The following is a 25,303-nucleotide window of genomic DNA, read 5'->3' on the forward strand; positions in this document are numbered from 1 at the left end:
ACTCAGTCCCATGAGGTGTTTGGATATGTCTAAGAAGTTTCCATATAACTATGCCTCCTTTGTGCTCTATTATATATGTGAATATATATGCAGCACATACAAATATGTATATACAAATGCCCACAACTGTACCTGTATGTGCACATGCGTGTACTCCCATACACCTTCCCACACCTATGTAGCATGCATATCTACCTATGTAACCGCTCACAAATTTTTGGTTGTTATTCCTGTTTTTTATAAAATTGTGTGTTATAGCATTTTACCATAGTTCTCCTTTATTCTTGCATACCTCCGGTGTCTTCATTTACCTTGGTCACATTGTGCTGACTTCCCCCATATTGTGTATTGCCTTTCCTGCCATAATTAACACATGTCTACCATCTAGTAAGTGATTCTCCCTCCCTCCCCCTTCCATCACTGGTAACCATCAAAGAATGTTGCTTTCTGTGTGTATTTATTCTTGATTTTTTATAAAAGTGGCATCATACAATATTTGTTGTTTTGTGATTGACTTATTTCACTCAGCATAATGTCCTACAGATTCATCGATGTTATGTTTCACGGACTTATCTTTATTCTTTATTGTTGCGTAATATCCCATTAAATAATATGTATGTACCACATATTGTTTATCCATTCATCTGTTGGGCAGTAAGGTTGTTTTCATTTTTTCGCTATTGTGAGCAATGCTGCAGTGAACATGGATGTGCATATGTCTATTCATGTAGCTGCTCTTATTTCTCTAGGATCTGTTCCGAGGAGTGGGATTGCTGGATCATGTGGCATTTCTATTTCTAGCTTTTTCAGGAGGAGCCATACCATTTTCCACCGTGGTTGTACCGTCAAGGCAGACATTCTTTAGTAGTTAAGCTAAACTATTGTTTGGTTTTAAGAAGACTTCAGGGAATATTTTTGGTTTAAAGTTGAAAGATTTTTTTCAGGGCAATAGTTTCAGAGGTTCATCCGGCCTCAGTGGCTCCAGAATGTTATGTTTAGTTCTTGTTCTCTCCCCCCGCCACCACTTTTTCTCTTTCATCTCTTCTAGTCCTGTTTCAAAAGAAGAGCTTATCTCCATCCCAGAATTTTCACCAGTGAGTGAAATGATTCCTGGAGGTTCTTTGGACCAAAATGGAACTGGTAATGCCCGAGCACTTCAAGATCTCTTAGATTTCACCGGCCCCCCAGCGTTTTCCAAGAGATCCAGTGAGAATCTCAGCCTGGATGACTGTAACAAAAACCTGATTGAAGGATTTAACAGTCCTGGCCAAGAAAATACTCTGAACACCTTCTGTTGACTAATCCAATTAACGAAAGGTACAGTCTTTTTTTTTTTTAATTATACTTTAGACGAAGGTTTACAGAGCAAACTAGCTTCTCATTAAACAGTACAAATATTGTTTTATGACGTTGGTTACCAACCCCATGACATGCCAACATTCTCCCTTTTCAACCTTGGGTTCCCTATTACCAGCTTTCCTGTCCCCTCCTGCCTTCTAGTCCTTGCCCCTGGGCTAGTGTGCCCCTTTAGCCTTGTTTTGTTTAATACGCCTGTCCAGTCTTTGGCTGACGGGTCAGCCTCAGGAGTGCCTTCATTACTGAGCTAAAAGGTTGTCCAGGGGCCATACTCTTGGGGTTTAGGTATAGCCTTTTGATGATATTCTTAAGCCCATCACTCTCTACTTGGGGTTTGAGAAATTAGGATGCACATCACTCAGCCTCCTGCAAGGTCCATTTTATTTGAAAAATGCCAGCGCAAATAGGTTATGGTATATACCACAGTACACACAGGACTTGAGATAGATTTCAAGTGAATCCTTTGGATAAGAGCCTTCAGTGCCCTGCCCTGGCTCTGCTGTTGGTAGGGTATGGATAAAAAGGTTGAGAAGCCCAGGCTGAAAGTTAGACCAATGGTCAGTCTTGAGTAGCACCTTTCTTGGAGGCAAGGCTAGAATGCTTTTATAGTGTTGCAAGGCCCTGTTAATAAAATGAATTTTCCCCTAGTTTTACTCAGTGACATCCTGTATTCTATGTTGAATTATTCATATGTCATTGTGTTGGACCAAATGACTTAATGTTCTGTGAACTGGTCCTAGATTCTCCCAAAGCAAATATGTATTCTTAGATCATACCTGGGAGAGTGAGGGAGCAAAGCAAATATGTGTTCTTAGATCATACCTGGGAGAGTGAGGGAGGGAAGAACTGCACTGTATGCCCTGAAGGTGTTTTCTCCTACCTTTGGCCTTTTTTTCTTACCAAAGTGCTTCTAGAAGCTATTGTCATTCAAGAAGTTGTATCTATGGGCTGTATACACTCTGCATGTATGTGCACTTAGTTATACACATCCCGTATTGGATTTACTTCAATGTGGGGATAATTTTTTTTATGTAATATTTTATTGTGTTTTTGGCAGAAGTTTATACAGCAAATTAGGTTCCCACTTAACAATTTCTATACGTATTGTTCAATGACATTGGTTACATTTTTCACAACGTGTCAACATTCTCATTTCCATTCTGGTTTTTCCATTTCCGTTAATCTAGCTTCCCTGCCCCCACCCCTTCTCGTCTCTGCTTTAGGGTACATGTTGACCATTTGATCTCATAAGGGTGATTATTTAAAAGAGCTCAGTACTCACAGGTGATATTGCTTATTTTATGAGCCAACCTGTTATTTAGCTGTAAGGGACATCCAGGAGTGGTGTCAGTTCCAGTTTTAAAGGGTATCTCAAGACGATAGTCTTGGGGTTTCCTCTAGTAACTACTGGTCCAATAAATCTGGACTTTTTAAGGAATTTGAGTTTCATTCTACATTTTTCTCCCATTGTATGCAGGAGCATCTATTGTATTCCTGGTCAGAATGGTTGGTAGTGGTAGCTGGGCACCATCTAGTTCTTCTGGTCTTAGGGTAGATGAGGGTTCATGTGGGCTATTAGCCTTGTGAACTAGTTTCCTCTCTGAGTCTTAAGTTTCCTTCTTTCTCTTTTGCTCCAGATGAGTAGAGACCAATAGTTACATCTTAGATGGCTACTCACAAGCTTTTAAGATCCCAGAAGCTACTTACCAAAATAGGATATAGAACGTAGAATTTATGAACTATGTTATGCCAGTTGACTGAGTTGTTCCATGAGACCGTGGTCCTAACCCTTCAAACCTAGTAAACCAATCCTCTGAAGTATTTGGCTATGTCTGGGAAATATCTGTAACTGTGCCCCCATGTGCATTACTTTATATATATGAATATATATGCAGCACACACACACAAGCATATGCCTACAGATGCACCCACATATACTTCCATGTGCCTTCCTATACACATATATGCATATGTATCTACCTGTGTAACTACACACACTTGTGATTTGTATTTGAATAATAAAACCACATAACTCAAATTTGTAATCAAATCCTTTCATAACTTAATAATTCCAACTGCTTCTCCTATTTTAGACTCTGAAAAACACTTCTATATCCTCAGCATTCTGCCAGTCACTATTTTTTAGTGATGTTTGAAATGATTTAGTTTGTCCTTCTGGTGGCGCAGTGGTTAACAGCTCGGCTGCTAACTGAAGGCCGGCAGTTCGAATCTACCAGCTGCTCTTTGGAAACTCTGTGGGGCAGTTCTACTGTCCTGAAGGATTGCTGTGAGTTGGAATTGCCTGAACAGCAATGGGTTTGTTTTTGTTTGGTTGGTTGGTTGTATTTCTCAAGTGAGGAAAATGGCTGGGGAGACCACATGGCCGAGGTGAGGTTACTGTGTTTCATAGAGTTTTCTCTACCTCTCTTCAGCTGTTGCCTGTAGACAATACATTTTAGAGTTCACTTCTCTCAGTTCTTGGGAAAGCAGTTGTGGTCATATCATACATGAGATGGTCTGCATGACAGGTTATTTTTAGGGAAAACCATCCATGGTTTGGAAGAGTAGCTGCCTTCTTGAATGCTTAAAAAACTCCTGATTCACCTGAGTAGTCTTTCCCTGACAGTTATATATCATACCCATACCTGTTGCCATTGTGTCGATTCTGACTCATAGCGACCATATACTAGTAGAGTAGAACTGCCCCACAGAGTTTCCAAGAAGCGCCTGGCAGATTCAAACTGCTGACCTTTTGGTTAGCAACCGTAGCACTTAACCACTATGCCACCAGGGTTTCCGACAGTTATATGGCTTAATGTTAATTCTATTAATATTAGAATTAATATTAATTCTCGTACCTAGACTGAATCAGCCTCCCCTTCAGTTCACTCACCTCACTATTCCAGTGGGACCAGAGAATCCACAAGTCTTAGGGAAGTATTCAGGGATCCTCAAATCTGTTTCCCACATCTCTAACTAAAAAGTGCAAAGTACCTGTTCAAAAAGAGAGAAAGCTCTTGACTAAACTTTCATTCACACTGCTTGCATGTTTTCGTTTGTGACATAGTCTGGTTCTCAAATTCAGCTCAGCTAGAGGTGGTACCGCCCGCACTAGGGGGTGTTTGGAAATGTGTAGCCAGTTTTTGTTGTCACAATGGCCGAGGGGCAGCACTGGCATTTGGAAAGCAAAGCTGGGGGTATTAAACATCCTACAGGTTTTAGAACAGTCCCGCACAAGGAAAATTTGGCCCACCTGAAAGAATAGTTCTACGCAAAATGCCGTATAGCACTTCTGTTGAGAAATGTTGAATGAGCTAAGGAAAATAAAATTACCAAGAAGGTATTTGTTGTTGTTAGGTGCCATCGAGTCAATTCCAACTCATAGAGACGCTATGCACAACAGAATGAAACACTGCCTGGTCCTGCGCCATCCTTACAATCGTTGTTATGCTTTAGTTCGTTGTTGCAGCCACTGTGTCAAGAAGGTAGAAAGTACCATAAAAACGAGTTGCCATCGAGTCAATTCCAACTCATGGCAACCCCATGTGTGCCAGAGTAGAACCAAGCTCCATAGGGTTTTCAATTGCTGTGATATTTCAGAAGTAAGTCCCCAGGCCTTTCTTCTGAGGTGCCTCTGGGTGGTCTCAAACCACCAACCTTTTGGTTAGTAGCTGAGCACTTAACTGATTACACCACTGAGTGTACCTTAGAAAGTACCATCCAATCCAAAACCCACTGCTGTCGAGTCAATTCCAACTAATAGAGACCCTATAGGACAGAGTAGAACTGCCCCATAGGGTTTCCAAGGCTGTAAATCTTCAGAGAAGCAGACTGCCACATCTTTCTCCTGCAGAGTGGCTGGTGAGTTTGAACTGCTGAACTTTCTGTTAGCTACCAAGCGCTTAACCACTGCATCACCAGGGTTCCTGTAGAAAGTACCATACCATGTGTTGATTTTATTGCGAGAGAATAGATATCATGAATTCATTGGTCTTACTTGGTTTTGTTTTTGAATTGACACAGGTGGTGTTTGGAGCTCCCATGAAGCTGCTGGTGGTTGTGTCCGAGCTGCTGCCCTGTCTAAAGAAGCTTTTGTCATCCTTAACCACTGGATTCCAAATTATTAGACCTAAATGTAACTGTATTCCTAGGTAGTATGTCAAACACTGGCCACTCTGGTAGAAACCTTGAGACTTTTGCCTAGTTGGGCTTTAGCAAAGTTTCATTTTCCAGTTCTATTTAGAAGCTTCAGCTGCTAATAAAGCACTTCCTGTACTTCTCTAGTATCCTAGTGATCCTCTCAGTGACCTAAGTGATTCTAGCTTGGAAACTGACTTTATAACCATCTTTATTCCCAAAGTTGGCACGGATTAACATTTAGATAACTTTTCCTGTAAATATTCTATACATTTACGCAAACTCTACTTAAATGTATACTGAACTTGAGCTGCATATCTCCCTGTCTTTGTTTAAAAGAAGAAATTCAGAATCCCTCCCCTTATCCCAAGTGTCTTTGTTGGAAGGTACTATCAAGAAGCCCTTTTTTATTATTAAGCTTAGCCACCTGCAAAATGTATCTCCCCATAGTACTCTTTGGAGGCTAAAGTAGAGAGCCTGGTTGAGTAAGGAAGTAATTGAACAGTGTATAATGATTTTGATTCTATTATGTTTATTCTCATATACATGGGCAACTGAAAATAGCAAGGTCTTTTCATGTTGCAACTCAAAATCTCCAAACTAGTCACTCCAAACCATTGAATGGCTCTTGGATTGAATGAATGAACAAATGACATGTCTCATGTACAAGTAGTTGGTTGGTTTTCATGGTGTTGCTATGGTTTTTCTCTTGGATCTTGGGGGTTTTGTTTGTGGATTTGTTTGTATTTGCTCAACACTAATCAAACCAGGACCAAATGAAAACCATAGTGCTCTGAAATGAGGGAACCCGAATTGGACTCAATATGTCACCTTCACAGACTGTAACGGAACAATATCTGAATGAGGGGGGTGACACTAGAAGGTATGCTCCGCATATTTTATGCCACATAATGGTATTTTCTCTTAATTTTGTTTCTTGTGGTAAAAAAAAAATGTAACGTTCAGATTAAAATGATCTTTTCTTTGAAACTTTTTTTCGTTTTACTTATGCAATGAGGGGTTTGGAAAGATCCATGATTCTGAGAGAGGTGTGCAACCAGGAGGTATAAAGAAGTCTCAATAGATATCTTGTTCATGTGCTTTTAAAAGCAGCTACAATTTAAGAATTTATTAGTTATGGAAACTGTGTATGTCTCTGTATGTATATATACTAAATAAAATACATGTCTCCAATGTTTCAGAGCCATTTATCTTGATGAATATCAGGGGAAGAAATCCCTTGTATGACACGCACACAGACTGTGATAGCATGGGTCTGTCTTTCAAAAAAAATGCCTCGCCATCTTACAGCGGATTTTGCTAAATGTTTTGTTATGATCTGTTGTACCTCACAGCGCCATGGTGACCATGGTAATGCCTCCTTTGCATGATGTGTACACTGTGTTTAACGTGAAATACATTTCCATGGAAGAGTCTGATGGCTTGCTAGTGTTGTGTTTGTGTACGTAAGCTCAATGAAGAAACGTGCTGAAACCAAATCAGGGTTTTAAAAATCTACGTGGGAAAAAAACAACAAAACAAAAAGCCTATGTGGCTGTCCTTTCCCTGTCAAACTCATTAAAAAGTTCTTCTGTTGTTAGTTCAAGTAAAGCCAGTTGTAGAAATAAGGTTCTTAAGTGATCAGCTCTCCCTAGAACATGATGAACATCTAAGTACAGGAAAATTCCTCAGCTTTTATACCACTGAGGCAGAGGTATTTCTAGATGAAGTTAAGCTTATGTAATCTATGAAAACATTTTGTATAGCAATTTTCATATTTAAACAAAATTATAATGGGGATAAAAAAAAAAACCAAACCTGTTGCGTCGAGTCAGTTCTCGCTCATAGTGATCCTATAGGACAGAGTGGAACTGCCCCCCTAGGATTTCCAAGGAGTGGCTGGTGGATTTGCACTACCGACCTTTTGGTTAGCAGCCGACCTCTTAACCACTGGGCCACCAGGACTCCATAATGGGGATAGTGACCCTTATTTTCAAGTAAATTAAAACCCAGCTTTTTTGTTGCTAATTCAAGGACTTACCCACAGCCAGCGCCATCCAAGACCAGGAGCCAGAACCAGAATAAGGATGATGGAACCATTGTGGAAACCTCTCAGCTAACATCTCCAAAACCAAGGGCTCAAGTCAGTGCAGCTCACCACCCACCTCTGCTGACAAAGCCTCTAGTCAGGGCGCAGGAGTGGATGTTCTGCTTCCCACACTCAGGCCTCTGACAGTGCGTTAGTTGTAGCTCATGAATCGTAGCTTCCTTGTGCAGTACTGTTCTAAAACCTGCAGGATGTTTAATACCCCAAGCTTTGCCTTCCAAATGTCAGTGCTGCCCGTCAGCCATTGTGGCAACAAAAACGGTTATGGCCAGTCATTCCAAAGAACGCTTTCTAGTTTGTGAACATTCTAAAGTTTTTCTTACTACGTACAGATTTCCTAGTAGTCAAGTGCTTTTATAAACTAAATTTAGCAAGCAAGCTTAATGTAAAGAACTCCTGTGTTTCCAGAGGTATATCCATTACATTGGACACAACTACACAGCATGACCTCCAGCATTGGTCAGGTAGCACAGTTATGTGAGAACTCTTACAGATAGTAGAAAGGAAAAGCCTTTACAGATACACTTTTCTGGGGAAGCCCAAGAGAAACAATTGAAAAACTATTAGAATAATTTCATAGGGGGGCCAAGTACTAAATAAATAAAACCCAATCATTTTCTTATACATTGACAGTAAACGGGAGATAGAAGAGATCCCAACAAAAACCATAGAATTCCTAGAAATAAACTATATCTGAAAACTGAGGGACATTAGAATAGATGTTAAGTGGAAAGATACGCCACGTGCCTGGATGTAAAACCTGCTCATGTGAAGAAGATTGCTAGTTGGTGACATTCATATTTGTGCAGTATTTGCAAATTAATTAATTTCTAATCAGTGGGGTTTCATTTTTGCAATTTGAAAATAGAATTGTAAAATTCATGTTTATAAAGTTCATTTTTAAAAGGGAATGTTTCCCTAACAAATAGTAAAATATATGATAAAACTTCCATAACTAAAACAGTATAGTCTACTAGAAAAAGAAATTTGGGCTGGAAGTAGAGATCAGCAATATGCCCAAGATACGTAAGAACTTAATATATGGTGGGGCTAGGGATGGACCACTTGTACCTGTAGAAAGATAGTGTGTGATTTAGTGTCTCCTGAGGACCAACCGAGTTTAGCATCTCTGATGGGGTGGGGATAAGGGCCCAGAAACCATGAGGAAATGATGAAGACAGGAGTGGGGTCTAAGGTGTGGAGGCCAATTATGGCTCAAGGTTGAAGTCAAGAGCAAAGTTGAGACACAAGGCTTGGTAACAGCCTCTAAGGAGCCTCAGCTAATGGCAACCCTGGGATATGGTGTGATCGCAGGAGGTGGAAAACCTTTGGCCTCTGCTTGCAGGCTTAAGCTTCTCCTGTGGGAGCAGGCCATAACAGCGAGATGGTTCTCAGACTTCTCCATTTCGTGAGGTAAGGTGTGAGGAGGTAACTTCTCCTAGGACATAGAGGAATTTGACTCTAGGGCCCCTGCTTTGGTACCCCCAGGTGAGGTTGACAGGCCGTTCTGCTCCAAGAGCAGCAGAAGTGTTTTACTAAGTAAAAGCGGGTTCTTAGAGCCATGAAGGGCTCGGACCCCCATGGGAAATCCTAGTCTAAGTGTGCTGGTTTTAAATTACTGAGATAGAATTTACGTACCATAAAATACCATATGATTCAGTGGTTTTTTGTATATTCACAAAGTTTGTGACCATCACTCTGTCTAATTCCAGAACATTTTCACCTGAGTGTGCTTCGCATGGATATTTTTTACCTATTCAGCTACTGAAAGGAGCAGAGCTTGGCTTTATCAATTATTAGTTCAAGTTCTCATGGTACTCGGGAACAAGAAAATGGAATTTGTAAATAGTCTTTCTCTGAACCACTTACCCTTCTCCCCCTTTGAATAGGCCACATCAGAGTGGCGTTAATGTAACTTCATTAATTTGAGATGTTTTGTGTTGTAACATTCTCTGTACACACGTGTTGGATCAGATGCCAAATGCGACCTCACTTACCAGACGCCCAGTGTGGGCCTAACAGGTTGATGAGAGACATGGATTGGGTGAAACTGGGATTCAAAATGCTTTGAAAATCCTGAACCTTTGGGATGTGCCTTTAACAGTGACCATTGACTCATGCGCAGGATGACTACACTGTGATCCTACTTGCCCCTGTGTTTCTGTGACAGATGGCCCCTGTTAACCAGTGGGAAGGGAGTATATCTGTGGCCTCTCTTTTTATGCCCCTTAGCTCCAGGTCAGGGTCCAAGACAATGGACATTCTATGCCCGAGGAGAGAAATGATCCCCTCCTGTAGCCTGGAGCCTGAGGGGCACCTTGAAAAGGACAGATGGAACTGGAAGCAATCAGGTATTTCACCTGGAGAATCCACTGACCTTCTCTTCCTGCACACTCTGCACTAAATAGACAAGAACCTGTTGTGGGTGCTTCTGGGCTGCAGTTAGGACACAATCTTTTCCGTTGGTACTGAGGGGTTGTTGGTGTTAGAGGAAAGGTCTAAAGGTGCCAGCCTTCCGGACTTCCAAGAAAGGATTAAGGCAGGCTTTCCCCATCTCATCTCAGGAAATGCAAAATGCAAAGAATAGAGGTCCCAGGAATTGAAGCTTTAGGAAAAGGAACTTATTTTTTTAATTAGCACAGACAGCTCTTTGTTAGCTGTACTTTTAATCACATTTCCCTAATAGTGCATGTAGGCTCATCTTTGTTTCAACAGGAAATTTGTAAAAAGAAAAAAAAAAGGGTGATAGGAAGGGGCTAAGTCATGCACAGTAGACGTTCAACAGAACCTGTTGGATTGAATGAAGTCACCACAGTGAGACTCATAGGGTGTTTTAGAACAAAACTGAATAGAAATGGTACCACTGGAAGGAAAGAATAACTTCCTTTTTCTTGGTGAACCTTTGCCTTCTGAAGGGTCCTCAGGGGTTCACCCCTCTTTGGTGACAGCCTTGATGCCTGGCATGAGGGGTTCAATGTTCACCGATGGTAAGAAATTATCCAGAACTTGGAAATAAGGCGAAAAGATAACCGCATGCCCTGTCAAGGTCCTACTAGAGCATGTTCTTAACAAGTCAGCCTAAGGGTCAGCTGAATCTCAGGAGATGTCACTTTGGATGACTGAATCTATACCACTGGTTAGGGCCTAGTCTCTGTAGTCACTTGTAGACAAAGTTGAAGATGATTTTTGTCCTGTAGAAAAGGTAACTCCAAAGTTTTTTTTTTTAATCCCTGTGGGATACGAAACAGTTTTGTATCTGATTTTGCAATCCTATGCCAGCATTCTTGTTTTCCACTAAGTGTGTGTGTGTGTATACGTACACCGATGTGTGTGTATAATAGTCAGTTCTCATATCCTTTGAACCAGCTTTGTCGTCCTGCTCCTTAATGAGTTAAATACATATTTGATACATGCTCACTGTATATTTATATCAAAATTATGCTTTTAACCTTTGGAAAATTATACTTTGACAATGAGGAAGGCTTAAGTCCTCAGTAGGATTTGGAAATTTTAAACAGTTGTAATAATGGCTTTAAAAGTTTGTATTAAATGCTCATGCAGCAGATGTCATGGCATTTCTCCGTACTTCCAGATGCTGGAGGTACAGTCACTGAGGCCTCTTGGTGGAATTCCTCTCTGGGAATTGCACTTGGCTAAAGGGGGCTGCCTCACAGGGAAACCTGTCTCCAATGACTAGACAGTTGGGGTGTACAAAAACCCAAGTCCCTTGCCTCAACAAGGGACAACTCAGAAGGGCTGTCTCAGCTTCAGAGCTACCTGTTGGAATATATGAAGCCTTTGTGGAGACTGAATTGCAGCCCAATTTCTCCCTCAGCTTCCTTCACTTCCCTAGTCCACTTCCTACACACAAATTGGCCTCAGAGTCTGTTTCTTGGAGAGCTTGACCTGAGCCAGCTAAGCATTGTGCTAAGGGCTTTTCATGCATTATCTCTTTTAAGAACAACTTTCTGAGGTAGGCACTGTTATTACCATGCTCACATAACTATGAGGGACCCAAGACTCAGGTGAAGTCGCTTGTTCAAGGTCACAAACAGAATACAGAAAGAGTGTGGAGAAGACACACTGTTTCCCAACCACCTTGGTCCCTAAAGGACACACATCGCTTCCGTTCACATTCCATTGCTAAGAACTAGTCACATGGCCCCACTTAAGTGCAAGACTGCTGGGCAATGTAGTGCCTGGCTGATTTGCTTCTTACCAGAGATATTGCTATGCTATTTTTTATGGGAGGGAGAGCACAAATAATTTGGTGGCTAGTTCATCGTCTCTGCCATGACATGATTGAGCTGTCCACTAGAGATAAAACGTAAGCCACATATGTAATTTTCTATTTTCTAGGCCTAGAAGGGAGCGGTGGTAAATATTTGAACTGTATTAGTATCAGATCTGCAGTATAGTCCATTATGTTCTCTTTCCTTATGAATCAAAGGGAGAATAGGAATTGGTATGAAAAGTTAAGAAGAAACTGTGGGGACTACCTAGTAAATATGGGTTTGAATGAAGAAAATGTATCCAGCAAATGAAGGTTTTGAGGGCCTAAAACTTTTGAATTGGTTTTCAAGTTGTGCCAGGACACAAAACCAGACTGCGCATGGTAGGATGTGACGTGTAAATGGAATCCAGCAAGGATTTGGGGAGACAGATTCTGGTGGGGATGGGGAGGACACTGAAGATTAAGTAAGGAGAGAAATAAAAATAAAGGATTATTTTGTGGTAAGATTAAGTTTTAAAGCCAATCTCATCATTCCTTTTTTTTTTTAACATTTTTTTATTAACTTTTATTGAGCTTCAAGTGAACGTTTACAAATGAAGTCAGACTGTCACATATAAGTTTATATACATCTTATTCCGCACACCCACTCGCTCTCCCCCTAATGAGTCAGCCCTTCCAGTCTCTCCTTTCATGACATTTTTGCCAGCCTCCAACTCTCTCCATCCTCCCATCCCCCCTCCAGATAGAAGATGCCAACACAGTCTCAAGTGTCCGCCCGATACAATTAGCTTGCTCTTCATCAGCATCTCTCCCCCACCCACTGTCCAGTCTCTTTCAGGTCTGATGAGTTGTCTTCGGGGATGGCTCCCATCCTGTGCCAACAGAAGGTTTGGGGACCATGACCGGCGGGATTCCTCTAGTCTCAGTCAGACCATTAAGTACGGTCTTTTTATGAGATTTTGGGGTCTGCATCCCACTGATCTCCTGCTCCCTCAGGGGTTCTCTGTTGTGTTCCCTGTCAGGGCAGTCATCGGTTGTGGCCGGGCACCAACTAGTTTTTCTGGTCTCAGGATGATGTAGGTCTCTGGTTCAAGTGGCCCTTTCTATCTCTTGGGCTCTTAGTTGTCGTGTGACCTTGGTGTTCTTCATTCTCCTTTGATCCAGGTGAGTTGAGACCAATTGATGCATCTTAGATGGCCGCTTGTTAGCATTTAAGACCCCAGACGCCACATTTCAAAGTGGGATGCAGAATGTTTTCATAATAGAATTATTTTGCCAATTGACATAGAAGTCCCCTTAAACCATGGTCCCCAAACCCCCGCCCTTGCTCCGCTGACCTTTGAAGCATTCATTTTATCCCGGAAACTTCTTTGCTTTTGGTCCAGTCCAATTGAGCTGACCTTCCATGTATTGAGTGTTGTCCTTCCCTTCACCTAAAGCAGTTCTTATCTACTAATTCATCAGTAAAAAACCCTCTCCCACCCTCCCTCCCTCCCCCCCCGTAACCACAAAAGTATGTGTTCTTCTCAGTTTATACTATTTCTCAAGATCTTATAATAGTGGTCTTATACAATATTTGTCCTTTTGCCTCTGACTGCGCTCAGCATAATGCCTTCCAGGTTCCTCCATGTTATGAAATGTTTCACAGATTCGTCACTGTTCTTTATCGATGCGTAGTATTCCATTGTGTGAATTTACCACAATTTATTTACCCATTCATCCGTTGATGGACACCTTGGTTGCTTCCAGCTTTTTGCTATTGTAAACAGAGCTGCAATAAACATGGGTGTGCATATATCTGTTTGTGTGAAGGCTCTTGTTTCTCTAGGGTATATTCCGAGGAGTGGGATTTCTGGGTTGTATGGTAGTTCTATTTCTAACTGTTTAAGATAACGCCAGATAGATTTTCAAAGTGGTTGTACCATTTTACATTCCCACCAGCAGTGTATAAGAATTCCAATCTCTCCGCAGCCTCTCCAACATTTATTATTTTGTGTTTTTTGGATTAATGCCAGCTTTGTTGGCGTGAGATGGAATCTCATCATGGTTTTAGTTTGCATTTCCCTAATGGCTAATGATCGAGAGCATTTTCTCATGTATCTGTTAGCTGCCTGAATATCTTCTTCAGTAAAGTGTGTGTCCATATCCTTTGCCCACTTCTTGATTGGGTTGTTTGTCTTTTTGTGGTTGAGTTTTGACAGAATCATATAGATTTTAGAGACCAGGCACTGGTCGGAGATGTCATAGCTGAAAATTCTTTCCCAGTCTGTAGGTGGTCTCTTTACTCTTTTGGTGAAGTCTTTAGGTGAGCATAGGTGTTTGATTTTTAGGAGCTCCCAGTTATCTGGTTTCTCTTCGTCTTTTTTGGTAATGTTTTGTATTCTGTTTATGCCTTGTATTAGGGCTCCTAAGGTTGTCCCTATTTTTTCTTCCATGATCTTTATCGTTTTAGTCTTTATGTTTAGGTCTTTGATCCACTTGGAGTTAGTTTTTGTGCTTGGTGTGAGGTATGGGTCCTGTTTCATTTTTTTTTAGATGGATATCCAGTTATGCCAGCACCATTTGTTAAAAAGACTATCTTTTCCCCAATTAACTGACACTGGGCCTTTGTCAAATATCAGCTGCTCATATGTGGATGGATTTATATCTGTGTTCTCAATTCTGTTCCACTGGTCTATGTGCCTGTTGTTGTACCAATACCAGGCTGTTTTAACTACTGTGGCTGTATAATAGGTTCTGAAATCAGGTAGAGTGAGGCCTCCCACTTTCTTCTTCTTTTTCAGTAATGCTTTGCTTATCCGGGGCTTCTTTCCTTTCCATATGAAGTTGGTGATTTGTTTCTCTATCACCTTAAAAAATGACATTGAAATTTGGATCGGAAGTGCATTGTATGTATAGATGGCTCTTGGTAGAATAGACATTTTTACTATGTTAAGTCTTCCTATCCATGAGCAAGGTATGTTTTTCCACTTAAGTATGTCCTTTTGAATTTCTTGTAGTAGAGCTTTGTAGTTTTCTTTGTATAGGTCTTTTACATCCTTGGTAAGATTTATTCCTAAGTATTTTATCTTCTTGGGGGCTACTGTGAATGGTATTGATTTGATATTTCCTCTTCGATGTTCTTTTTGTTGATGTAGAGGAATCCAAGTGATTTTTGTGTGTTTATCTTATAACCTGAGACTCTGCCAAACTCTTCTATTAGTTTCAGTAGTTTTCTGGAGGATTCCTTAGGGTTTTCTGTGTATAAGATCATGTCATCTGCAAATAGAGATAATTTTACTTCCTCCTTGCCAATCCGGATGCCCTTTATTTCTTTGTCTAGCCTAATTGCTCTGGCTAGGACTTCTAGCACAATGTTGAATAAGAGCGGTGATAAAGGGCATCCTTGTCTGGTTCCCGTTCTCAAGGGAAATGCTTTCAGTCTCTCTCCATTTAGAGTGATGTTGGCTGTTGGCTTTGCATAGATGCGCTTTATTATTTTGAGGAATTTTCCTTCAATTCCTATTTTGGTAAGAGTTTTTATCATGAATGGGTGTTGGACTTTGTCAAATGCCTTTTCTGCATCAATTGATAAGATCATGTGGTTTTTGTCTTTTGTTTTATTTATGTGGTGGATTACATTAATGGTTTTTCTGATATTAAACTAGCCTAAAAAAAAAGCCTACCTGGTATAAATCCCACCTGATCGTGGTGAATTATTTTTTTGATATGTTGTTGAATTCTATTGGCTAGAATTTTGTTGAGGATTTTTGCATCTGTGTTCATGAGGGATATAGGTCTGTAATTTTCTTTTTTTGTAATGTCTTTACCTGGTTTTGGTATCAGGGAGATGGTGGCTTCATAGAATGAGTTGGGTAGTATTCCATCATTTTCTATGCTTTGAAATACCTTCAGTAGTAGTGGTGTTAACTCTTCTGTGAAAGTTTGGTAGAACTCTGCCGTGAAGCCGTCCGGGCCAGGGCTTTTTTTTGTTGGGAGTTTTTTGATTACCGTTTCAATCTCTTTTTTTGTTATGGGTCTATTTAGTTGTTCTGCTTCTGAATGTGTTAGTTTAGGTAGGTAGTGTTTTTCCAGGAATTCATCCATTTCTTCTAGGTTTGCAAATTTGTTGGAGTACAATTTTTCGTAATAATCTGATATGATTCTTTTAATTTCAGTTGGGTCTGTTGTGATGTGGCCCTTCTCGTTTCTTATTCGGGTTATTTGTTTCCTTTCCTGTATTTCTTTAGTCAGTCTAGCCAATGGTTTATCAATTTTGTTAATTTTTTCAAAGAACCAGCTTTTGGCTTTGTTAATTCTTTCAATTGTTTTTCTGTTCTCTAATTCATTTAGTTCAGCTCTAATTTTTATTCTTTGTTTTCTTCTGGGGCCTGATGGATTCTTTTGTTGCTCACTTTCTGTTTGTTCAAGTTGTAGGGACAGTTCTCTGATTTTGGCTCTTTCTTCTTTTTGTATGTGTGCATTTATCGATATAAATTGGCCTCTGAGCACTGCTTTTGCTGTGTCCCAGAGGTTTTGATAGGAAGTGTTTTCATTCTCGTTGCATTCTATGAATTTCCTTATTCCCTCCTTGATGTCTTCTATAACCCAGTCTTTTTTCAGGAGGGTATTGTTCAGTTTCCAAGTATTTGCTTTCTTTTCCCTAGTTTTTCTGTTATTGATTTCTAGTTTTATCGCCTTGTGGTCTGAGAAGATGCTTTGTAATATTTCGATGTTTTGGATTCTGCAAAGGTTTGTTTTATGACCTAATATGTGGTCTATTCTAGAGAATGTTCCATGTGCGCTAGAAAAAAAAGTATACTTTGCAGCAGTTGGGTGGAGAGTTCTGTATAAGTCAATGAAGTCAAGTTGGTTGATGGTTGTAATTAGGTCTTCCATGTCTCTATTGAGCTTCTTACTGGATGTCCTGTCCTTCTCCGAAAGTGGTGTGTTGAAGTCTCCTACTATAATTGTGGAGGTGTCTATCTCACTTTTCAGTTCTGTTAAAATTTGATTTATGTATCTTGCAGCCCTGTCATTGGGTGCATAAATATTTAATGTGGTTATGTCTTCCTGATCCATTGTCCCTTTTATCATTATGTAGTGTCCTTCTTTATCCTTTGTGGTGGATTTAAGTCTAAAGTCTATTTTGTCAGAAATTATTATTGCTACTCCTCTTCTTTTTTGCTTATTGTTTACTTGATATATTTTTTTCCATCCTTTGAGTTTTAGTTTGTTTGTGTCTCTAAGTCTAAGGTGTGTGTCTTGTAGGCAGCATATAGATGGATCGTGTTTCTTTATCCAGTCTGTGACTCTCTGTCTCTTTATTGGTGCATTTAGTCCATTTACATTCAGCATAATTATAGATAAATAAGTGTTTAGTGTTGTCATTTTGATGCCTTTTTATGTGTGTTGTTGACCATTTCATTTTTCCACTTAGTTTTTTGTGCTGAGACTTTTTTCTTAGTAAATTGTGAGATCCTCATTTTCGTAGTGTTTGACTTTATGGTTGTTGAGTCGTTACGTTTTTCTTGGCTTTTATCTTGAGTTATGGAGTTGTTATACCTCTTTGTGGTTACCTTAATATTTACCCCTATTTTTCTAAGTAAAAACCTAACTTGTATTGTTCTATATTGCCTTGTATCACTCTCCATATGGCAGTTCTATGCCACCTGTATTTAGTCCCTCTTTTTGATTATCGTGATCTTTTACATATTGACTTCAATGATTCCCAGTTATGAGCATTTTTTTTTTAATTAATCTTAATTTGTCTTTGTGATTTCCCTATTTGAGTTGACATCAGGACGTTCTGTTTTGTGACCTTGTGTTGTGCTGGTATCTGATATTATTGGTTTTCTGACCAAACAATATCCTTTAGTATTTCTTGTAGCTTTGGTTTGGTTTTTGCAAATTCTCTAAGCTTGTGTTTATCTATAAATATCTTAATTTCGCCTTCATATTTCAGAGAGAGTTTTGCTGGGTGTATGATCCTTGGCTGGCAGTTTTTCTCCTTCAGTGCTCTGTATATGTCATCCCATTGCCTTCTCGCCTGCATGGTTTCTGCTGAGTAGTCTGAACTTATTCTTATTGATTCTCCCTTGAAGGAGACCTTTCTTTTCTCCCTGGCTGCTTTTAAAATTTTCTCTTTATCTTTGGTTTTGGCAAGTTTGATGATAATATGTCTTGGTGTTTTTCTTTTTGGATGAATCTTAAATGGGGTTTGATGAGCATCTTGGATAGATATCCTTTCGTCTTTCATGATGCCAGGGAAGTTTTCTGTCAGCAGATCTTCAACTATTTTCTCTGTGCTTTCTGTCCCCCCTCCCTGTTCTGGGACTCCAATCACACGCAAGTTATCCTTCTTGGTAGAGTCCCACATGATTCTTATGGTTTCTTCATTTTTTTAAATTCTTTTATGTGATTTTTTTTCAGCTATGTTGGTGTTGATTCCCTGGTCCTCCAGATTTCCCAGTCTGCATTCTAATTGCTCAAGTCTGCTCCTCTGACTTCCTATTGCGTTGTCTAATTCTGTAATTTTATTGTTAATCTTTTGGATTTCTCCATGCTGTCTCTCTATGGATTCTTGCAACTTATTAATTTTTCCACTATGTTCTTGAATAATCTTTTTGAGTTCTTCAACAGTTTTATCAGTGTGTTCCTTGGCTTTTTCTGCAGTTTGCCTTATTTCGTTTGTGATGTCTTGAAGCATTCTGTAAATTAGTTTTTTATATTCTGTATCTGATAATTCCAGGATTGCATCTTCATTTGGGAAAGATTTTGATTCTTTTGTCTGGGGGGTTGTAGAAGCTGTCATGGTCTGCTTCTTTATGTGGTTTGATATCGACTGCTGTCTCCGAGCCATCACTAAGATATAAAAAAAAAAAAAAAGATATAGTAGTGGTTTATTCTGTAATTGCTCACTGAGTCTTATCTTGTTTTGTTTTCTTTCAATATATGTGGATGGGCTACTAGATTGTGCTGTCTTGTTCGTTGTAGCCCTTGACTTACTTATGACCTATTACCAGCTGGTTTGGCCTGTTGCCAGATATATATGCCTGAGTCTATTCACTATTCTTGAGTAGAATCTGATTTTGGGTCATGAAGTGTGTGCTGCACCCTAACACCCATCCACCTCGAGAAGTAGTGGTGATAGTTGTGTGCACCAGATTCTATTAGCAGCTAGGGTTTACCCTCCGGGGGGGCAGGATGCTGACAGGGTTCCCCCAAGTGTCAGTGAGGTAGGTGTGTCTCTATTCGTATGGCACCTTGGTGGGAGGGCACTGCAGGTTTACCTTAGGCCCCCAATGCAAGTACATCTACTGATTGGTAGGTGTCACCCTCCTTAGACCCCTAAGGCAAGAGGCTAGGTGGTCTGGGGGGATCTTCAGCCCTCAGTTCCCTGTTGTGGGTCAGCTAGGGCTCTGTTGAATAAGCAGAGATATCAGACCTGGGAAACTTGTTTTTCCAGAAAATCCGCTAAAAAAAAAATGCAGTCAGATCCCTATGAGAACTGCCTTTGGATTATAACCGCCACCTTGTTCCCTGTAAGGATAAAGTCCGAGATTTGGATCATATATGCTTGGCTGTAGCTGGTTCTGTGTTTTAAGTCCAATTAGGGACGGATTTTTGGTCCCTGGGTTTTTTGTGGTTCCTTCTCTCAGGCCGGAAGAATGGGTTAGGAAAAGACCAAAAAAACAAAAAAAAGGGGGGGGGGGAAACAAAGCCGCCGCGGAGCCGGAGCCGTTCTCCCTCTGGCTCAGGAAATTCCAATGTTAATGAAGCCGCCTGGGAAGGCTGGGGGAGGGTTCAGAGAAATAGGAGAGTAGCACCTCAGAATATCGCCAAAGTAGCTTTTCTTGCTTGGAATGACTATTTTATCTGAGATTCCCGAGGGGCATGTTGCCTATGTGTGCTGTGTGGAGATTGCCCCCGAGGCGCGTGTCGGCTATGTGTGCTGTCTGTGTGGAGATTGCCCCCGAGGGTCTGGCCTGCTGAAGCCGCGGTCAGATCCTCCGCTGCCAGTCCAAAGCCCAGCGTCAAGGTTCCCCTGCTGGGACGTTGCACTCCTGGCTCCAAAATCAATCGCTGCCTCCCGGGGACTTCTCGTCCCGCCAGCCGCGTCGCCACGCAGCTCCCACGGACCGGCTGGGCCCCCTCCCAGGGTTAGTTCAGGGGAGTAAGGCTGCGCCCCGTGCTTGTGCCATGACAGCGCCCAGTCAAAAGCCCGGCGCCAAGGTTCCCCAGCTGGGATGCTGCACTCCCGGCTCCAAAACCAGTCACTGCCTCCCACGGACTTCTCCCACCGGCCGCGTCACCACGCCGCCAGCGCGGACCAGCTGGGCCCCCTCCCAGGGTGAGTTCAGGGGGGAAGGGCTGCGCCCCTTGTTTGCACCGTCAGCTCCCCTGGGCCCAGACCCAAGCCGGGTGCCAAGGTTACCTGACTGGGACGCTGGCTCCAGGCTCTGAAAACAGTCGCTGCCTCCCCGTATTTGTTAGTTCTCCATCTCTAAATCTGTGTTTGTTGTTCAGGGTTCGTAGATTGTTATGTCTGTGATCGATTCACTTGTTTTTCCGAGTCTTTGTTGCAAGCGGGATCTGAGGTAGCATCTACCTAGTCTGCCATCTTGGCCCCGCCTCCTCATCTTTCCTTTTTGCCTTGCATTAATGTAGGTAGTCCACATCAATCAAAAAAAATTTTTTTTTCTAAACTGCTGAATTGTGACACTTTCTTTTTAAACCACAAATATTATATAATTTTCAGAACCAGGGCCAAACTGCTACACATAATATATTACAAAAGTGTTCATCAGAAATAATTTATGGGGCCAGAGGGTTGGTACCAACTACCAAATTTTGTTTAGGAATTTGTCCTCCATTTCAGTAGGGAAACAAACATAAAGGCAGTGACTAGAATGAGCAAAAAGGAATCTGCAGCATAAGCCTGTCTAGAAACCTTCTCTTCCAAGCCATATAAATCTTTTCTGTCTGCTGTGCTGTTGACGAAGCCATTAAAAAAAGGCAAAGTAAAGAAAGGACAGCATCCACAATAATACATATATCATGGGGTGGAAGAGAAGGAGGAAGAAACAGGGCCGGCTAAGCATTATACATCAAATTTCATTAACAGTATTCAGCAACACTACAAAGTCAAAGGGTTAAGGAAAAAGAAACCTCACCTGGCTCTGTCAGTCCTGGGTTATAAGTAGTAATATAGATGCTAAAGGCACAACCAACACAACACAAGCCATATATATAAAAACTGTATGGAAAATCTGGGACAGCAGTGTTTTCAAGGCATGAGAAAGCTCATTGTCCTACTTCTTCATCATTTCCTTATTCTCACATCAGTATTTTGAAAAGAAAGATATACAGAAGGGCGGCTGGTAATTTTCTCCAGAAGCAATTTCTCTCCAAATAAAATGACAGAGGTGGGCACCTTGTCTAGTTCTGTATCAAAACCTAAATCACTCTTTTAAGCATTCTATTTTCTTTCCGGTGCAAGGATTTAAAAACTAACTTAAATTTCCTCATGTCTCTATGTCCATCTACCAGCTAATAGGGAATACAAATGATAGAGCAGTGGTTCTCAAACTGGAACGTGCATCAGAAACATCTGACGGGCCTGTTAAAACACGGTTTGCTGGACCTCCTTCCCAGAGTTTCCGATTCAGTAACTTTAAGCAGAAGCTTTTAAGATCTAACACGTGATTGTGCCATTGCTCATTTTCACTTTCAGGTAGGTCTATTCTTTCAGCCTGGGTCCCAGACAGAAGAAGAACCAAAGCTTACTCATGATGGACTTGAGATGTATGTGAGAAATAAACGTTTGTTATAAGCCACTATTATAATCCGAGAAGGTGGACTATATGAAGAACGCAGCATCAGGATTGCAGGAAGAGTCATTAACAACCTGAGATACGCAGATGACTCAACCTCCCTTGCTGAAAACAAAGAGGACTTGAAGCACCTACAGATGAAGATCAAAGACTACAGCCTTCAGTATGGATTACCAAAAACCAAAACCAAACCCGTTGCCTTCGAGTCGATTCTGACCCATAATGATCCTGTATGACAGAATAGAACTACCCCACAGAGTTTTCAAGGAGAGCCTGGTGGATTTGAACTGCCAACCTTTTTGTTAGCAGCCGTAGCACTTAACTACTACACCACCAGGATTTCCAGTATGGATTACACCTCAACATAAAGGAAACAAAAATCCTCACAACTGAACCAATAAGCAACATCATGATAAACAGAGAAAATACTGAAGTTGTCAAAGATTTCATATTAGTTGGATCCACAATCAACATCCACGGAAGCAGCAGTCAAGAAACGAAACAACATAGTGCATTGGGCAAATCTGCTGCAAAAGACCTCTTTAAAGTGTTCATAAGCGAAGATGTCACTTTGAGGACTAAGGTGTGCCTGACCCAAGCCATGGTATTTTCGGTCACCTTATATACATTTTTTTCATGCAAAAGCTGGACAACGAATAAGGAAGATCCAAGGAGAATTGATGCCTTTGAATTATGGTGTTGGCAAAGAATATTGAATATACCATGGACTGCCAGAAGAACGAACAGCTCTGTCTTAGGAAAAGTACAGCCAGAATGCTCCTTAGAAGCAAGGATGGCAAGACTTTCTTTCATGTATTTTGTAAAGGTTATCAGGAGGGACCAGTCCTTGGAGAAGGACATCGTACTTGGTAAAGTAGAGGGTCAGTGAAAAAGAGGAAGACCTCAATGAGATGGATTGACTCAGTGGCTGCAACAGTGGGCTCACACATAGCAACGATTGTGAGGATGGCACAGGACCGAGCAGCGTTTCATTCTGTTGTATATAGGGCTGGCATGAGTAGGAACTGACTTGATGGCACCTAACAACAACAAATAAGCCATTAAGATTTTGGGATTGTTATTTTAGCATTGGAGCCCTGGTGGTACATTGGTTAAGAGCTTGGCTGCTAACCAAAAGTCAGCAGTTCAAATTCACCAGCCGCTCCTTGGAAATCCTGTGGGGCAGTTCTCTGTCCTGAAGGGTCTCTATGAGTCGGTATTGACTCGACAGCGACAGGTTTTGGTTTTGGGTATTGTAGCATTAACTGTGCTCATGCAGAACCTGTACATGGATCAAGAGGCAGTCATTGAAACAGAACAAGGGGATACTGTGTGGTTCAATATGTGAAAAGGTGTGTGGCTGGGTTGTATCCTTTCACTTATTCAATCTGTATGCTGAACAAATTACCCAAGAAGCTGGATTATATGAAGAAGAGTGCAGCATCAGGATTGGGGGAAGACTCATTAATTACCTTCGATATGCAGGTGACACAACCTTACTTGCTGAAAATGAAGATGACTTGAAGCACTTACTGATGAAGGTCAGTACGGATGACATCTGAATGTGAAGAAAATGAAATGAATGTGAAGAAAACTGGACGGATAAATGACATCATGATAAGTGGAGAAAAAATTGAAGTTGTCAACAATTTCATTCTGCTTGGATCAACAATCAACGTCTTTTCAATAGACTCATATGCATGTGAAAGTCGGATAGTAAAAAACTAAGAAAAATTGATGCATTTGAACCATGGTATTGGCAAAGAATATTGAATATACCATGGACTGCCAAAAGAATGAACAAATCAGTCATAGAAGAAATACAATCAGAATGTTCCTTAGAAGCTAAGATGGTAAGACTTTGACTCACTTACTTTGGCCATGTCATCAGGAAAGACCAATTGCTAGAAAAAGACATCCTGTTTGGTAAAGTAGAGGGTCAGCAAAAACAAGTGTATTGTGTCAATGAGAAGAATTGACACAATAGCCACATCAACAGACTCAAACATACCAACAATCATGAAGATGGTACAGGATTGGGCAACATTTTGTTGTTAAACATAAGGTTGTCATGAGTCGGAGCTGACTTGAACTAACAACAACAAGATTGTAGCATAACTTAATTTATCTTGACTAATACAGGCTCCTTGTATTAGGTATATTCAGTGTTCTACTCCAGGTTTGTCTTTGCATAAAAACCAAAGGAAAAGAAAATAAATGGAAAGGCAGTTAATATTCCATTTATCTTAGGCTTGTTCTGTGTATACGTGCATATGTGCTATTAGTATATCCACCAAGAGCTATGTGACCATGTGCAAACTACTTAACAAACTGTCCACAGAAGTAGACAGCAAATAGGGGCACGGGCCATCTACTTGTGTTGTTTGTTAACCAATAATAAATCCAGACAAAGATCACTTGTTCAGAGACGAGTAAAAAGAAAAAAAAAAAAAAAACCGTGAAGCACACAAAAACCAACCATGGAAAAGAAAGAGCATACTTCAGAAAAAGATTGACTGCAAAATCCAAAAGAAAAATTTCAAGAGCAGTTTAGCATTCTATTGCAAGAAGACAGGGCTTTTATAAAATGTGGTACTACCAGGTGGCATGGACTCTCAAAGGGAAATTTTGCAAGGGGTAAAAAGAATATCAAAATGTCAAGTGGGGAAGCTCTAAGAAGGAAGACATACTACCTTTGGGGCTGGTGAAATGCGTGTATTGTTTTTGGTGGTGCCCTCAAATTGATTCCGACTCATAGCGACCCCATCTGACAGAGTAGGACTGCCTCACAGGGTTTTCTAGGCTGTAATCTTTAGGGGAACAGATCACTAGGTCTTTCTCCTAGCCCCCAACCCTAGCCGCTGGGTGGGTTTGAACCGCCACCCTTTCGGTTAGCAGCCTAGAGCTTAACTGTTGCACCACGAGGGCTCCTTGAATGGGGCGTGGGAGAAGGAAAATCAGTACAGTAGATAAAAATGAGTCAATGTACTATCAGCCTATTTGGGAAGCCCGGGGGGAGGCTTCCTTTTGGGGGTGGTATAGAAGGTTTTTTTTTTTTTTTTTTTTTTTTTTTTTTTTTTTAGAAGGTGAATGTGAGGCTGTGGGGAATGGTTAGAGGTTACGGAAGCGGTTAGAGGTTGAGTAGGCAGGGAGAGAGGCCACAGAGGTGCAGGTTCAGATGACTCGGCTCTGGAAGGGCTTTGAGGGCCAAGCCAGGAAAGTTGGACCATGAGTTCCAGGCAGTGGGGCCTCAAAGACTGAAAGGGCTACGTTCACCTGGCATCCACCACATTTGTGCTCTCATCTGCACAAGGCTGGCTGGCCCACGGGACCCTCAGCAAGCTCTTGCCCCTAAGTAGCGGTGACCTCCAAACCCCCCACCCTCAATTTCCAGAACCCTTGGACCACGAGATCTGCCTCTGGTCGGCCCTGTGCGTTCTTTCCTTCCGGGCGGGCGGGCATTAGGGAGCGCAGGCACTCAGGTCAGAGCGGCCGAGGTACGAACGACCGGCAGGGGGCGCAAGCGCTCCGGTCGAAGTGCCGCAGGGGCGAGGGCACCCTCACGCCGAAGGAGTTCAGAGCAGGGAGATAGGCGGGAGAGTCGGCAGAGCGCGAAGCCGCAGTCGGTGGGCGGGGCCAATGGGGCGGGGCGAG

General features: G+C 41.4%; 1 protein-coding gene across 5 annotated transcripts in view; it reads left to right on the forward strand.

Annotated features, from left to right (window-relative positions):
• The window catches only part of MAP7D2 (MAP7 domain containing 2), a 142,241-nt gene extending 135,318 nt beyond the window's left edge, over positions 1-6,923 (forward strand). For all 5 annotated transcript variants that reach the window (XM_049873257.1, XM_049873253.1, XM_049873254.1 and 2 more), the window contains 2 exons: positions 1,049-1,317; positions 5,380-6,923. In XM_049873257.1, coding sequence (XP_049729214.1) covers positions 1,049-1,298 — 250 coding nt within the window. In that variant the 3' untranslated portion in view covers positions 1,299-1,317; positions 5,380-6,923. The remainder of the gene's footprint in view (positions 1-1,048; positions 1,318-5,379) is intronic.
• Positions 6,924-25,303: the final 18,380 nt, after the last annotated feature.

The sequence above is a fragment of the Elephas maximus genome, chromosome X (genome assembly GCF_024166365.1).
Source record: "Elephas maximus indicus isolate mEleMax1 chromosome X, mEleMax1 primary haplotype, whole genome shotgun sequence".
Lineage (NCBI taxonomy): Eukaryota > Metazoa > Chordata > Mammalia > Proboscidea > Elephantidae > Elephas > Elephas maximus.